The sequence below is a fragment of the Gymnogyps californianus genome, chromosome 2 (assembly GCF_018139145.2).
Source record: "Gymnogyps californianus isolate 813 chromosome 2, ASM1813914v2, whole genome shotgun sequence".
Classification (NCBI taxonomy): domain Eukaryota; kingdom Metazoa; phylum Chordata; class Aves; order Accipitriformes; family Cathartidae; genus Gymnogyps; species Gymnogyps californianus.
Genome location: NC_059472.1, coordinates 17,463,387 through 17,480,587, shown reverse-complemented (window position 1 = coordinate 17,480,587; position 17,201 = coordinate 17,463,387). Strand labels below are relative to the sequence as shown.

Here is a 17,201-nt window from a genome sequence, read left to right as displayed (position 1 = left end):
CCTTTCATTTTAACTATTGCAGGCATGACCTCTGACTAAAGAGGGGCTTTATTTTGTTCTCATTAGAACTGGAATTTATACACATGGAATAGCTTGATGTCTTAAGTGTTTTGAGAGAAAGGAAACCAAACCTAACAACTGCACCTCTCCAGTACAAGAGAGATATGCAGCTACTTGAAAGAGTCCAGCGAAGGGACACTAAGATGACAAAGGGACTGGAGCATCTCTCATATAATGGAAGGTTGAGAGAGCTGGGCTTGCTTAGCCTAGAGAAGGGAAGGCTCAGGGGGATCTTAACGTGCATAAACGCCTGAAGGGAGGATGTAAAGAAGATGGACTCAAACTCTTTCCAGTGGTGCCCAGTGACAGGACCAGAGGCAATGGGCACAAACCAAAACACAGGAGGTTCCATCTGAACATCAGGAAACAGTTTTTCACTGTGACGGTGACTGAGAACTAGCATTGGTTGCCCAAAGAGGTTGTGGAGTCACCATCTTTCAATATATTCCAAGACCATCTGGGCAACTGCCTCTGGGTGGTCCTGCCTGAGCAGGGGAGTACAACTAGATGATCTCCAGAGGTCCGTTCCAACCTCAATCATTCTGTAACTCTGTGAACCACACTGACAACCAGAGACACAGTATTCGTTCACTTCTTAGTTTTCTGCACTCAACTTTAAATTCAAAGTTTCTTTAAAAGCATAAACTGGAAATTTGTAAGGAAAATAATACTGAGGAGTAATGTTTTTGAATACTTCAGTGAAAATTACTTTTGGCCAAAACAAAGTTCTAAGGTTTTGAAGATAACACTGCATCATCACATTGTGAACTGGTGGGGAGGGAGGAGGAAGGCAGCATTAAGACACAAAAACCTCCGCCTGAGTGTAATCCTTAACACTCTTCAAGTCATTAATATCTTAAACCTGCAGTCACCTGTAATTTGCCAGTAGATACATACCAGTTTGTGAGCTTAAAGTTTTGCTTCTACCATTGGTAGAATGTATAAAATCTTATTTGGCTTTTTTGTTATGTAGACATGCCCTTGTTGCATTTAAGAAAGGAAACCATTTTATGCGAAATATGGCTAAAAAGGTCTTAAATTCATTCTGTACAACAGCTCAGTTGTGGTTTTCAAGCCATTCAGAGCACTTGTTCAAAGTGTAAGAGCTGTGTTTAATTTCCTCAAACAATATGATATTAAATTCTATCTACTGCCACATGTGACAGAACTTTCTCTCAGAAATTCTAGATGTGCACAGATTTCATCTTGCTCACTAACAGTTTTTGATTAAAGAAATAAAAATATGAAGCATCTTTGGGCCAGAGAAATGGATCTTAACTATTACTTTTGAACTTTTTGCCCATCTGTGGGACAGAGACTGCATCATCTTTCAAGGACTCTTGACACATTTTTTATGATCTATACATTGGATAAATTGGATTAGCAGTCTTCAGAACGAGGATAAAACAAACAGACAACCCTCTATCCCCTCCCAACACATCTACCGTCTACATTGTGAATATTCTAATCACTTGATTAAATATCCTTTTTTCTTCTTCCAAAGTGGAACATAAGGATGGCTTCCACACAGGACTTTGTAAGATTAGAGGGAGAAATGCACCAATGTAGCAAAATGGCTTCTGAAATGTCATCAGGTTTTCACTGAGTCCCCTGGTAAACTCAGGTGTAAAGGGGTAGGCCTTCTAGGCCTCTCTGATCAATTAATGGAGTGTGATGCAGATGGCAATATAAGACAGAAATTAGGAGGTAGAATAAACCCCTGTACCAGCAAACACAGATGTTGATAGTCCTTTATAAAACATTCCTGAGCTGTACAGCTAATTTTCTTTTTTTATTACATCTAAACAAGTCCATTACACTCAGTTCAGATAAAATGATACACCTGGAAATAGAATATAGCCATTGCTGCCAGGTGCCTAGCTCTTGAATTTAAAGACAACTGGTGTCATAACTTAGCTTTATTGCTCTGCTTTGACTCATCTGGCATTATCAGAACTCCTAGTAGTTTTGGTTTAAAGTGTAGGTATAAAGATTATGGGATTTTAATACAGTGGTTCAGACAATGAAATAAATTACACAACTTTAGAAGAGTCCTTCATGAAGTGAAAGTGAATTCATGAACTTCAGTGATTTGTGACATAGTCTAAGGCCAACATGATATAAACAGTCTTCTACACAAAACAGCTCTACTGATTATAACACAGTGTTAGTGGACCCATGACTTTGCTTCATACCATTGGGTAGTTGCTTCTGGAAATTCATGTAGAGAATCACATGAAAACATGATAGCATCTACTTGGCATACAAAAAGCAGAACACTCTTAGGGGAAACAACAGGTTTTAACATCTGTCCATACTATCTAATATCAACCATTTCTTAGAAATGTCTGCAATGCACCAAGTACAGTAGCTGGACTGTAGAGATAAATCATATTAGTGAAAAACGTCATGGTCTACATGTGCTTCGGGTTTCTTTTTTTAAAGCGAAGCCAGAATTCTAAACTTACCTTATTAGTATTGATAGCTGTGATGACCCACACACATTGAGCATTGCTGTCATACTGGAATGGAAAATTGGGTGATGTGAAAGTGCCTCCAGGTCCCTGAAGATTGGACCCACAAGTCTTGACTGCAAAGAGAAAGTTCACCTTTTAATTAACATACAAAATACATGTAGCAGATTCATAAACCAAGCTCTAATTTATATTAATCAAGATGTGAAGGATTAAAATACCATTGACCAAAAATAGAACCACCTCATACAGGATAATAGAATATTCATGTTTAGTTATTCTGACAAAGTAAAATACACTGTCTCGTGTCCAAGCTTATAATCTTTTAAAAAAATTAATGTATTTGGAGTAAAAAGAGTAACTATAGTAAGAGAAACTGCTCTATTTATTTTTAAAACACTTCAAGAAGAAACTTATGTCATTGCCTTCACTAATGTCTTGAAAGACAAGAGTTTGTATAGTAGAACACAAAGATCACTTTTATCACTGTGCATTTTTTGTGCATATGTATTGGTGTATGGCATGTCAGCATTTTTTCTGCTGTGACCACTGTCCAATCCATTGAACCAATGGCTGAAGCACTGAAAACTTTAAAGGAAACTTGTAAAAGTTAGACTTACACAAAATAGTATTATCTATTTTTAAAGACCACAAAGGGTATTTATTTACAAATCAAAGTCTGTATGGTTATGTACAGTAGCATATCTTAAATAAAAACAAACTGCTATCCTTATTTACTGCAGGTTGCATCTCACACCACAAATAACACAAAGGACGTAAACCATGTCCTTTCTGCTTGTGAATGACATTTTTAAGGCACTAAATTCATAATCTGCTGAAGTCAATAAAAGTTTTATTGTTGGTTCCTTGATATTCAGATCTTTGCTGAATACACTATTGGTTAACTTTTCCTGTAGAAAGCTGTAGAACTGACAAGCAACCTCAGCTAAACATGAGCTTATCCTATTTCTCCAGTGATTATTATGACACCACAAATAAACTGCAGAACCTAAAGAATTATTGCTTCCTCTGTATTGACAGAGCATCTTGCTTAAATGAATAAAAAAAATCACACTAAGATATGTGAAATTACCATACAACCATACAACCATAGTTGTATTGCACTTTCACAAAGCATATTTATTTGATCAATACTGAGCACAGGAAGATTCAGCTGCTGCTGGATGAAGACTTGTTCCTTCCCTCCTGTTAGCCTCTAGAAAGAATGTCACTATTTTCACCCAACCTGCACCACTTTTATTCCTCAGAGAAGCAATATTCTGGTGAAGAGACTGTTCAAAGCCACACTAGAAGCCTGAAAACAAGGAGAGAGGAGGGAGATGAGAGGAAGGCTCCTCATTTATGATCAGTACCTGAAGCCATTGAGGTCATGAGTGAGATTAATGCAGAGCACAGCTTTTCGTCTATATTTTTAATAAGAAACTGTATAACTCTTGCAGCTCATATCTGTGTGTGGGAAGAAAGCCAGGAACGGGAAACCAATGAGCGTTCTAGACACAATCTGCTGCTCCATCTGAACATGTGAGTCCATCCTTTAGGGCAGAGTTGGGACATAAAGCACATCTCCTTTGCATGTATGCTGTGGTAGAGTTATGAGTTGTGTTTGCTGCCTTTTCTCAGGGTAGCCGCATAGTGGAGGTCTCAAAGGAAATCCATGTCATTCTATACTGGAATGGTCCTGATGAAAGCTAAGTCTTTGACTCCTAATTTCTATTATTCATACTCATTTGAAATATTCCTAACAGACATTTGCTTTCAGTACCACAGTCTGAAATCCAGAAGGACAAAAAAAAAAACAAAACAAAAATCACAAATTAAACCAATCACTTGATTTTGTAAAGTCTGGTTAAGGAGGAAAAAAGGAATGATTAAAATATGAATCTTCACTCATTTGAAAATACAAGTATAAGAAGCTGCAAAGATGAAGATATTAGCTATACTTATTTACAGTTTAGGAAGGCTTCTGATACAGCAACTTAAAATACTGAAATGTTATAGGTTAATATTGAGTTTCTTTGGAGTTAAAGGGAGAAAACATCTTTAGGATTTTAATGGCTATATATGATTGATCTCACTGCATTTGTCAAGTGACTGATGAAGAAAACACATCTGTGTTTTTTTGGTGAGTATCAGAGTACTTTCTGTTCAGCAATAACTGTAGTGAAAGCAATGTTCTACTATAATATGACAGTATAATATTCTAATATACTAATATTTTATGTTCAAGTCTATAATCCACAGTTTGCCAATAAAACACAATCAAAAAAATTCTTATGTGATTTCTTTAGCCAGTAATTTATATTTGCCTCTGAACCTCAATACTGTATTTTCTCCTTCAATATCCTCATTTTTGCTTTTATCCTATCAATCACCTGTGGTCTTTATCTCAATAGGTATCACAGGTTCCCTGTCTCTGCCTCTGATTTTGTATGAATCACATGAAGATTTGTTCTCAATCGCTGCAACCTTTAAAGTGCTGGAGGGTACAGGCAGTATGAATTTTTGTTTAGCTTTTATTGATTATTAGAAAAATCTCTCAGAGACTTAGCAAGTGATCTACATAAACTTTTTGCTTTATTCGTTGAAAATTATAAATACTTCCTATACCTTTTTTTTTTAAGACGTTCTTTGACAACCCATCTTAGTTCAAGTAGTTGCTCACAAGACAGTTCATCTAAGTGTGCACTGCCTCTCATGGCTGTGTGCTGATTCTTACAACACTGCAAAGAGTAAGTAAAGTAGATGAAAAAAATAAACTGTTTCCACTGGATTCTGGAAGTACTGCCTCAGACAATTGATGTACACAGCTCTTCACATGAGTAAGTCTATTTAACATGAGAAGAGTTTACAGATAAGCTGAAAGTTGCAACATTGTAAAAAAAAACAACCGGTAAGTTAACATCATGTAACACCTTTTCCTGGACTTCTTGAATCTGTCCCTACTTATTTTAAGGATTTGAGAACCCTGCCATGCAATCTTGATATTGGTTAGTTGTCACCTGCATGGGTGACTGGCAACCTGTTTCCAAAATACAACGAAGAACACGGGTTCCACAGGCATTCACATCATTCAGATTCATTCACCACGAATAGATCCTTCTGACATAAGAAACCTCTTTGAATATAGACATTTTTGATGCCTTAGTCTGTCAAAATTCATTGGTTACTACTTCAAGTCAAGATTGTGGCAATACAAGCTAGCTTCAAATCATTAGTTGAAATCTGAGCTGCTGTGTTTTGAAGAAATTGAAATATTAAAACTGTGAATATCAGGAAATTAGTCATTATTATCATTAAGAAACAGATCAGTTCCTTTCCAGCTTACTCTTGTGTCTTCAGAGGTTTCTGTCCTGGCTTTGGTTCATTATTATTCAGCAAGAATTTGCTTCTTTTTTGGAACTGATCTAAAGGCATGAATTAGATTACTATTCCTATGTAGATAATTAATGTGTTTGAAGATTAGTTCTGATTGTGCTTCTGAATATTTTATACAGTAGTTAGAAATACATAAGCATAGAGACATGGATGTCTAATATCTTCAAAAACAAACATTACATTTATACTAACAACTTATGGTCACAGATGCATATTGAACCCACTCAATCACTTTACTTACTCAATGACAGCAGTAACTGTTCAGTAAAATACAAACATGAGACCTACAAAATTTGACCCTTAATATTTTTCATAAAATAGGGATTTTATTACACCCCTCTAGAAGCAAATTGCAACACAGATATGTATGATCTACCATTTAGAGTTAGTAAGGCTTTTATATTTTTAAGTCACCATGTTTATTTGAAGAGAAAATTTAAATTTTCTCACAATACCAGATCTGATTTCAGACACATTGTAAACACAGAAAAAAGGTCGTTAATTCATTTTACATGTAACAAACAAAAACAACTCGTAAGACCTCAGTGTCCTCTAAGCACAGAATCAGCTCTTGGTGGGAGACAGAAATCAGTTAATTGGTGGAAAGCTTTTGCCATTCCAATACTCCAGTCTGCTCTTCAGAAATTATTATGAGTTTTACTATTAACTTCAGAGGTTCACATGAATTTTATATTTGAGATTAGTATGAAGAAAGAAGAAAACATGATCAGTATAGCAAATAATTTAGCTAAGCAAAGATGATACATACAGAGATGCAATTATGAAGCTTGCACAAAAATGTGTAGGATAGCAACTCTGTAGTCATAACTGGTATCAGAAAACTAATATGATCAAAGGTGGGAAGGGAGAAATATTCCTTATGGAGTATGATTTCTTTTCTGACCTATATAATATATTTTGAATAGCTGAAATTTAACCTCTCTATATATATTTAATTGATTTAAAATAAATAGAGAACCATGTTAGTTAATGGAGATTTACATATCCATAGGAGGCAAAAATCTGATGTATCAGTTTAAAAACAAATATAATTTTTTAAATTAAAAAATCTCTGTTGTCAGTAAAGATTTTTTCCTTTGTAATATATAGAGAATATCCCCATTTAAAAAATTATTGACTGTTTTCAGATGATCTAAATTTTGGTTGAGTTCCTTAGTCCTTGTTTACTCTTTACTGAGCACCTCTATAAGCCTAGCACTAGACAATAGAAAACACTAGGACAGGTGCACTTTAAGACATCTGATAATGGCCCCAGGTCACACAATAATTCAATGACAAACCCAGAATTCCTCATTCCAGGCTCTTGCTTTAATTATTAGATCACCCATCTTTTGGCAGTGCTTGGGGATACCATATTCCCAGGAGGATCTCTGTTTAAAGCATCTCTGTGTCTCTATTTAAATGATCTCTAGAGTAATGGAAATCGTACATTAAATATCAAGTACCTATCCTAACCCTTATCCAAATTCAGATTATTTCCTACGGTACATCACTTGTATTTTGCCTAGACTACTTTAAGTCTTTGAAGTTAATTATTTTAGCTTTCCTTCAAGGAAAAACTATCCTCCTCCCCACATACACAGACATAACTTTGCCATACCCAAGCATATCATATAATGGGATGTAGTTCCTGGAATAACTTGTTAAAATACTTTGAAGAACATCAACAAACTATCAATGACCAGCAGGGAAAACAAATTACTGGCATTTACCATGCCAAATATTAAACTTTCATTTTAATTTTTTTCACTAGATTTTACAGAGGCAAGAGTGTCTTGTGTGAAGAAAATCTCCCAGCAGAGTGGAACACATTAGTCTCTTTTTATGGGAAATCCAGACTCCTAATTCTGAATTTTTAAATTCTATACTGTTCGTTATTTCCTGTGGCCTTATTTTTTTTTTTCAATTATAATCTTCTTCCTAAAAAAATGTTTCAGTTACAAACCAATTACATCACTTGCATGTGTCACCGTATGTGTACATGTGGAACGACAAATCAGTTTAAAACAGGCATATACCCACCTCAGAACCAGACATATTTTCTAACTTTGGAACAACCTTCCTGTATCTCAGTTTATTCACTCTCTGCCACAGTTGCTTATACCTTAAATGGTGATGGTAATAATTTCTTGTTTCTTGATAAGAGTATAAAAATTTCTTGACTTTGTTAGCCATGCTTAAGTCCTAAGAAGCACTAACACCCCCTCTCCAAATTAAAAAAAAAAAAAAAAAAAAAAGGCAATTTAAATAATAGATTATATTTGGCTAAAGCTATGTTAATTTTTCCATGCAGTATTGACTATTGATTAGTAAAAGATTTATGTGGACACCATGTAATAATATAATATATAACCATAGCCTCTGATTCATAATGCTATTTTGAGGTTTCCTGTAATGTGATAACTTTAAATATCTAGCTCTGTGTTAATACCTAGTTCTTACATGGCACTTTTCAGATCTTACAGGCATTTGTAAAGGATTTTAATAACTCGATTCTCATTTTGCTCTTTGCCCAGCTAAGCAAAGCAGAGTTGCGCATATAAACCAGGCCTCCTAGATAGTAAGTACTGTAACAGTCCATATTGTTTAGCCTTGTTCCAGTCTGGCTGCAGAAGTCGTTAAACTTAATTGGACATATTTTTAAAGTTTTACAACCACATATGTACAGAAGATATATTCTCACTGACTCATGGGTTTTTACTTTGACATCTATGTCTTCATTGGTATTAGTAAGTATTACAAAACTCTTTATTTTATACATTCCCATTTAAAATATATTCTTCAAGTGATGGTACAATACCAGAATGATTCAGTCCTTGAATTTAGGACATCATTTATATGTTTCATCTCTCTGAGGTGTTACTTAAATCTATGTTTGCCTAACGTTACACTGAGATATGGCATTTATGTCAATATGCAGGAAGCAGCAGATACAGATTTTTTACGGATAGTTTTCTCCAGTCTTGTTTAAGTACTCACAATGTACAAACCATACATTATAGAGTTTAAGACCCTAAAGGGCATGAGAAGGACAAGTAGCAGAATAAGACTGGACTTCAGTAGTCCAGTCCAACTGGACCAACCTGGTTGCCTCCTATGATGAAAAAACACACCCAGTGGATGAGAGGAGAGCTATAGACATAATTTACCTTGAATTTAGGAAGATGTCTGACAGTGTCCTTCAACACCTTCTTCACAAACTCATAAAGCATGTTTGGGACAGACAGACCACAAGATGTTTGGAAAACTAGCTATACTGCAGAGTTCAAAGGATGGTGGTTAAAGGCTCGAAGTCAAACCGGCAGACAGTTATGAGTGGACTTCCTCATGGGTCAGTAATGGGTCTGACAGTATGCAATATCTTCAAAACCAATTTGAATGATGGGATTGAATGCACACTCACCAAGTTTGTAGAGGGAGGGAGAGGTAGTTGTACCAGAAGAAAGAGCCACTATAGAGAGAGACCTCAGTGGGCTGGAAGACTGGGCCAACAAGAATTACATGAGTTTTAGCAAGGATTAATGTAAAGTCCTACGCATGGGATAAAATAAGCCCCAGAAGCAGTGCAGATGAGGGCTGACTGTCTGGGGAGCAGTTCTGCTGAAAGGCACCTGGGGGCCTTGGTGGACAGGAAGCTGAACCAAACCCAGCCATGTGCCTTGGTAGCAAAGCCGACAAACTGTCCTGGGCTGTATCAGTAAGAATAGAGCCAGCAGACAAAGGGGTGGGATTATTCAGCCCTACTTGGTATTTGTTAGGCCACATATGGAATACTGTCCATTTGTGGTTCTTCCAGGTTAAGAGAGACATTGAGAAATTGGAAAGGGTCCAGTGGAAGACCACCAAGAAGACTGGAGAACTTGACTGATGAAGAAAGATTGAAGGAACTGGGTTTGTTCAACCTAGAGATCAGAACCCTCGAGGAGGAATCTAGTCACAGTCCTTTGCTATTTAAATGTAGTTACAGAAAACAGAGAGATAGTCTCTTCACAGGGATGCATGGAAATAGAATAAAAGGTAACAGGCACAAATTTCTTCAGGAGGAATTCCATCAGGATATAAGAAAAAAATTCTCCCTCGTAAGAACTATTATGCATTGGAATAGGTTGCTGAAAGAAGTGGTAGAATCTCCCTCACTGGAAGTAGTGAAGACTTGGGTTGAGATAGGCCCTGCTTGCAACAGGAGATCAGATGATTTCCTGATGTCCTTTCTAGCCTAGATTTCTCTGATTCTTGATCAGTGTCTCAGTGTCAAAAGGAAAGAAGAACAGAATGGGATTTCACAGAGGTTTGTCCTGTGTCAGGTTCATTCAGCGTTTTCATTACCACCTTGGACAGCAGAATGAAGTGCACACTTATTAAATCTGCATTTAACAAAGAGCTGGGAAGGACTGTGAATATATTAGCAAACATAATTAGAATTAAAAATGAGAAACTGAAGAAATGACATTAAAATAGGATGCAATCCAGTACAGACAAGTATAGGACAAAGCACAAAAGCAGGAATAATCAATTCACAAATACAGTATAAGGAGCAAGTAATTTGGCAACAAGTCTTCAGGGGTTACAGTAGCTCAGAAACATAACCTGAGTAAAAAATATCCTATTGTTATGAAAAGACAATCAAACTGGAAGATGTGCACGTAGTTATAGGTAGAAAAATGTGTGAAAATGTGAGAAATAATTCCTGCTCTCCACTGAGCACTAGGAAAGCCCCTTCTAAAATACTAAACCCATTTTTAGAAGCTATATTTTAAGAAAGACACGGACCCATTGGGAAGATGATGAAAAGGCTGGAGGTTTATAAATATGACCCATGAGGATGGACTGACTGAACTGCTGTTGGTTAGTTTAAAGAAGAGCAGGTATTCTTGAAGTATACAATAAGCCACTGAAAAGACAAATTAAATAACCGGCTTTTTATACAGAAGCACCTATTGAAATAAGTTGTTTAAGTACAGCAACAAGGGTTCACATTTGAATTAGAAAAATTCTTCTGCTTGCAAGGCTAATGAAGGACTGGAGTGCCTGAGTAGGATCTAAGAGCACTTTCCTTGGAAATAAATAACGTTAGATGAACATCTTCTGGGAATAAATAAAGCTGGAGTAAGGAAGTAGTGCTGACCTGTTAGGATCACTTTCAGCCCTGTTTATCTATGATACGTTACCTGTATATATGAGGGTGTGTATACGTATACACATACATTGTTAGTCAGCAACACGTTTAAGAGGTCCAGATACACGACTGCATTTCAGAGAGAAGTGAGGCAAAGGTGGATTTTTCAAAAAGGTACTATAGGTAAGTAAAGGTATTTATAAAGGTAAGATCTAAAATTCATAATGTACATTCTGCCTGCATATCCATAGTACTCAAACTGATGTTTACAGTGTATCAAGTGAAAGATACTGAGTCCATGAATTCATTGTTATTTTAAAAATCACTTCAGTCAGTGAAATGAACTGACCAAAATAGCAATACGAAGCAAAAAACCTGTGTTCTAAGTTTGTCAGAACTCGGTTCAAATACATAGTATCATTTGTTCCTTTTTCTACTAATAATCCAAATTACTTTGTAGCCTGCCTATTAACTGGATGATCATGATTTAAACCATAAATCATGTCTCTCCCTTAGTTTTCTCACATACAAAGAATTATTTCAAAACCACTTTTTTCTTTTTACAGATTAGATCAGCTTTTCCAAAATACTGTACTTGTTGCAGAACTTGTTGCTGACTTGCCAGGAGACTTATAAAAGGCACCATTCATAAATGCTTCACAGGGTCTGAGAAACAAGCAAGCAGCAAACAGGAGCAGCAGGCATGAAAATAAAAAGGCTAATCGACCAACTGTGAATAGACCTATCTGTTTCGTTTCCTGAAACGTAAATGAAAGGAAGAGATTTATCAACTGGCAAATAGTTTCATAAAGTAGGTAATTGTCTCTGCTTAAGCAAGTTGGCTTTGTAATAGTGGCATTTCCCTGTAGGGGAATACTGAATCCCACGTCAGATAAATAAGTAGGGTCTCAATCCTGAAGTGTTTAAACTTTCTCTCTTGAATGAAGTCATAGAGAAGTTGATGTAAGCAGTCACGTTATTACAGCCACATGTATTAAGTATTTCTTCGGATATGAAATAACTAACAACTGCAGAAATTTTCATCTTTCAAATAACAGACTTCAACTGTAACTCAATGTGCAATAAATGCCTGGGCAAAGATTCTCATCTCATTGTTTAAACATTTCTTTTTCTCAGGAAGGGTGGGAAGGCATCGTTTGTTCTGCTGTCCTGTAACAATGATATGTTACAAGACTTGCATGAGGCCAATTAAATTGGAACAAATTTAAAAATCTCCAGCAGAATTTTAGGCTTGCATGATGCATTGATCTTGAAAAAGTCCAGCTAAAATACCCAAGTGTCTGAGAGGATGAATCCACTTTAAAATTTCAATAAAATGCAGAAGGTGACCACTTAATTTTCAGCTGCTGCTTATGTTAATTTATCTACTTGCCTATACTTTCCTCATGGCTCCAAATTCTAACTTCTTTTCGATATACCTTGTCTGTAAATCACGGTGGGGAAAATGCCTTGATTTTCTGCCATATTTCTTCACCAGGTCCATCTACCCAAGCAACTGCTATTTTGCTAGGGTGATGGGAGACATAAATTATAAAATATATTTAAAAAATAAAAAAAAAGATGTAAAAGAAAGGATAATTGTTGGTAAACTACAAGATAATCCAACTGCAATTAAATCTAGTCAGGATATCTGATACAACTTCACGATTTTCTCATAGTCTCTTCTAGAAGTCAAAAAATTCAGAAATCAGCCAAACCTCCAGAGTAGCATTTTCCTGGAAACTAGTCTTAAGGTCTAGAAGATGTTGATAATCTACAGTATTTGCTTATGTTTTGGAAGTGATGTAGCAGTTTTCCTTCTCAAAGTCCTATTATATTTCTCCTGTAGAAATGCTTCAGACTTATTCCAATTCACTTTCATGAATATGATCTTATGCCAGTTCCAGCTGGTATTACATGATAATTCCTAAAGAGAGTTAATCTTTCGTTTTTGGCAGATAGTTATACTCAGCCACTCATATGCCCTATGAGAACAAGTCCTGAGGATTTATGATATCAAATCAAATGCATCTAACAGAATTGGAAAGTTCCTGTAGAACTCTGTCCAGTTGCAGTATATTAATGTAACTAATTATTGATATTCACATGCCATTTTTGAAAAATGTATCATTACTGTGGGATTTTTGGTGTGTGCACAATATAATTTATATAAGTGAATGAAAACAATTGCAAGCTGTACTGTTCAAACAGGAAACACCACATGATAAAAAGCAGCACTTTAAGTGATATTTTAAAGAATAACAGGTGAAGTATCTAATATACCACCTGTGCCCTCATTATCTGCAAAGCTGCGTCAGTTCACAAGAAAATATTAATTTCTTGCATAAAATAACATTTATGCATGATTGCCTAATTTGTTTGCCCAAATGGTTTGTACACAAACATGCAAGTTCAACAAGCAGATGCACACATTTTTGCAGATACTTTCTTCATGGTACTGTGATATTTATGCTACTTATGCAAAATTCTTTCAAAATGTTTATTGTATGTTCTGTGCATGAAACTTAGAGAAGACATAATTATTAGTCTAGAAGAAATGTTTATATTCCAGCTTTAGTATACCTAAGAGTCTAATTGAAACATCTTGTTAATCAAAAGAACCGAAATTGTAGCACACCAAAGGTACTTAAATCAGTAATTTTAATGCAACTAATGACACTCTAAAGCATTTCATATTTGACAAACTATAATATCTATACCATCTGTCTGGCTTTTCACCATATGGCATTGTATCAGTTCCTAATAACTTTCTTAATATTGGTCCTCTGCTTTTTAAGGTGGAATTAGCTAGTTCTATGAAGTTGGTGAGTGTAAAGAAGTGAAACACTGTCCTTTTGGTTGTGAATCACGTGTTATACCTATGAATAATGGTGGGTTTGGGTATTTAGTTAATACATATTCTGCAGTTTCACATTTATATAGAAGTTTATCAGAACTGCTGGCTTCCAATGGATTTATTGTTTTCTTTTTCTTTCTAGTTTAGTATTAATGCTTACTTTATCATTAGACACGTTTACAAATGTGATTTGTAAATCGTTATACAATGTTAGTTCTAAATATAGTCATACTGGGAAAAAAAATCAAAAGTGGACTGAAGAATGTGGTTACCCTTTTATACTTAAGTACTTTGATACCTGCTGCTATTCAGAGTTCAAAACTTATACAAAAGTGAAAAGCAATATATTTAACAACCCTTTATACTTGAAGGCCATAGTCCCCAAAAGCTACTGAGCTGCCTTTCTAAACTTATAAGTAGCTATCCATACATCTCAGTCTTATCACGGTACTGCTGATAACACTTTATTGTCTGTTAGGAGACATACTTTTTAAAAAAAAAACTGACTGTGTGTGTGGTATTGATAAATGAAATGCTAATTGCAGTATGCTTTCCTTTTAAAGTGTCTTTTCAATGACAGATTACTAAACTGTATTATCAAATACATAATATACAGAGGACAGCAAGATTTGTGGTACAGTTACCATTTATGTTACCATTTATGTGGGATATGAAAGCAAAAAATCTTCAGAATGTCATTTTATCATGGTTATCACAGAAGGAATATATAAATACTGTCATGCAGCCACACTTACATGTGATCTTAATGATGATTTTTTTTTTTTCCCCATGAATCAGTTTTGAAATCTGGGTGTTCTTCCATTTATAAAAACCAGAAAATAGGGATTGGAAGAACTTTGAAAAGATATTTAGTCCATTACCCCAGCTCAAGATGAGATTACATGTATTTAAAGTCTTCTGGATATATGTATATCTCACATGTTCTTGAAAACTTCTACTCACATACCTAAATATTCTTTACTTCAGAAAGTTTTGCTAGTGTTCAACCATAAACCTTCCTTTGCACAATTGTAGCCCAGTATATTTTTTGCTTTCCCTCTTCTTTCACTGGATTCTTGTTTGTCTAGATCAAAGCAGCCCAGTTCTTTCCCACTTGTTTATATTAAGTTATATTTTAGAGAATTTTGATCCTTTTTAATATTTTCTTCTGTCCTATTTTCACTGGTCCATGTCCACACCTTTCTTGAAACGTAATTTCCATAGCAGAGAAAATCAGGGGTACTCACATTGCGTAGCTTTAGGCACCTAGAGGTGGGAGATGGGATCCTTGATTTAATCAGCTGTGTCTGACAACCACCTCCAGCAAGCGATCCACAGACAAGACTAATAGATGCTGTCACACTGTTTAACAGTGCACGTGAACACCCTTATACAACACCCATCTGGTTACATTGGAAAATTAGGAGACTACCATCCTAAGACAGGTATCTAATTTAAGACATGTGAATATGCTGAAAAACTCTAGTAGATAAAGCCTTACTAGTTTTACTATAAATAAAGTTTTCATTTATGTGCATTACGTGATTAATTCTGCTATGCGTGCGTGTCTGAGTGTGTGTGTATCTCTTCAGCAATTTCTAGTAATTTTACATACATATAGTACATAGTAGTAGGATATAAAATGTTAATATTACATATATATATACATATACAACTAAACTTTTTACTTGTTTATGTGATATGCTATTATTGAAGCATGTACTGCTGTGATCCATTGTAAACCTATTTCTGCAGCTGTAACACCTATTATGTTTTACTTCATCTCAGATTTGGGTAGCTGATTATTCCAGCCTACATCTAGCACTTCATTCTTATCCATAGCAAGTCTGATTTAGACTGGCCTAGTATTTTGTTAGCCAAAAAAAAAATCACCCATGTAATTTTCCAGCTTTTCTCGATTTCTACTATACACCATCTGGCTACCCTCAGATTTTCTGCCCTCTTCCACTGTTCAGAAATATCTCACAGTTCTCTCTGGACATTAGTATAAGTATCCATAGCCTTGAATTACAAGATAAATGTCCCTTCTGTTTCCCATACCCAAGTGTTCTTTGTGAACAAACCGTACCCTTCAATATTAGGCTTTGCTGTTATGCCAACTTACGTGTATATGTACACACTAATATTTTCTTTATATATACTAATATATATGTAATATGTATACACATTAATACTTTCATTCGTTGCTTCAGGTATTCATCATACTATTTGCCATAGTATTTGGACATCAAATATATTCAGCAGAACGACTTTGTGCTTTTCTTCTCTTACATTTTTCTGTATTTTTTGCCCTTTATCCATTTGGTCAGGGTCAAAACCAGGTATAGACTTACTTCTCCAGTCCTTATCAATCCTAAATTCAAGTCTTTCTCATCTGCTTAGCAAATATGCAATGAAGATGCTTCATGAACTACTGATTGTATATTGAATCACTGCAATTTTGAAATCCATCTTGGTGATTCTTAATACTTAGCACGTGATAGATTTTCATCAGCTCATTATGAAGCGAACTTCACGATGTAAGTTCCCAAGTAAAATAAGCATACTGAAATACAGACAAGGTTCACATTAAACAAAACAGTATAGGCGGGACCTTTTTTACTAAGAAAGTGAGGGCACTAGGATTAAAACTTCAGGTACTTACAAAATATTAATTTAATAGGATTGGCTATCAGACAATAGCTAGATGTGAAATGAACAAATCATTGTAAGGGTAAGAATTCCTCTTTACCTTTACACACAGGTCTATGATCACTCCATGCAGCAAAAACTTCAGCTATCCTCTGACAGGTGATACTTTTTGAACCTTGTAACACATAATCTTCATCGCAGGAGAACTGTACTGTTGCTCCCAAGCTAAAATCAAAATGACATAAAAAGAAGAAGCATTTTTTAACAAATAGATATCAGTCGATTTTTCCAATCTTTTAGGTATGACAGTCCTGACAAACAATACAAATGTGTAATCCAGTAATTTTTGCTCTTACAAGGCTGCAGGCCATGTACTAGCCTGACAGTGCACAGCGTTCAGCCCTCTCTGGGCTCGCTTTAGACAGAGCTCTTTTTAACAGTCGTCTGGAGGTCAAATGACTATTTTCTGACCTAACTTCTGACTTCCATATAGTAAAGGTTTGACAAACCTGGGCACTGTGTAACAAACAGTAGCTATTTATGTTAATTGAAGCTAGGAAACAATGACAGATATAAGGAAATCACCTAGAAGAAGCGCCAAAAGATCAACCACAAGACTGAGGAA

At 35.5% G+C, this 17,201-nt stretch overlaps 1 protein-coding gene across 3 annotated transcripts in view; it reads right to left on the bottom strand.

The window, feature by feature from the left end:
* CSMD3 (CUB and Sushi multiple domains 3) overlaps positions 1–17,201 on the bottom strand; it is a 748,293-nt gene that overhangs the window by 417,227 nt on the left and 313,865 nt on the right. For all 3 annotated transcript variants that reach the window (XM_050890742.1, XM_050890743.1, XM_050890744.1), the window contains 2 exons: positions 16,677–16,801; positions 2,529–2,650 (listed from right to left, as the gene is read on the bottom strand). In XM_050890742.1, coding sequence (XP_050746699.1) covers positions 2,529–2,650; positions 16,677–16,801 — 247 coding nt within the window. The remainder of the gene's footprint in view (positions 1–2,528; positions 2,651–16,676; positions 16,802–17,201) is intronic.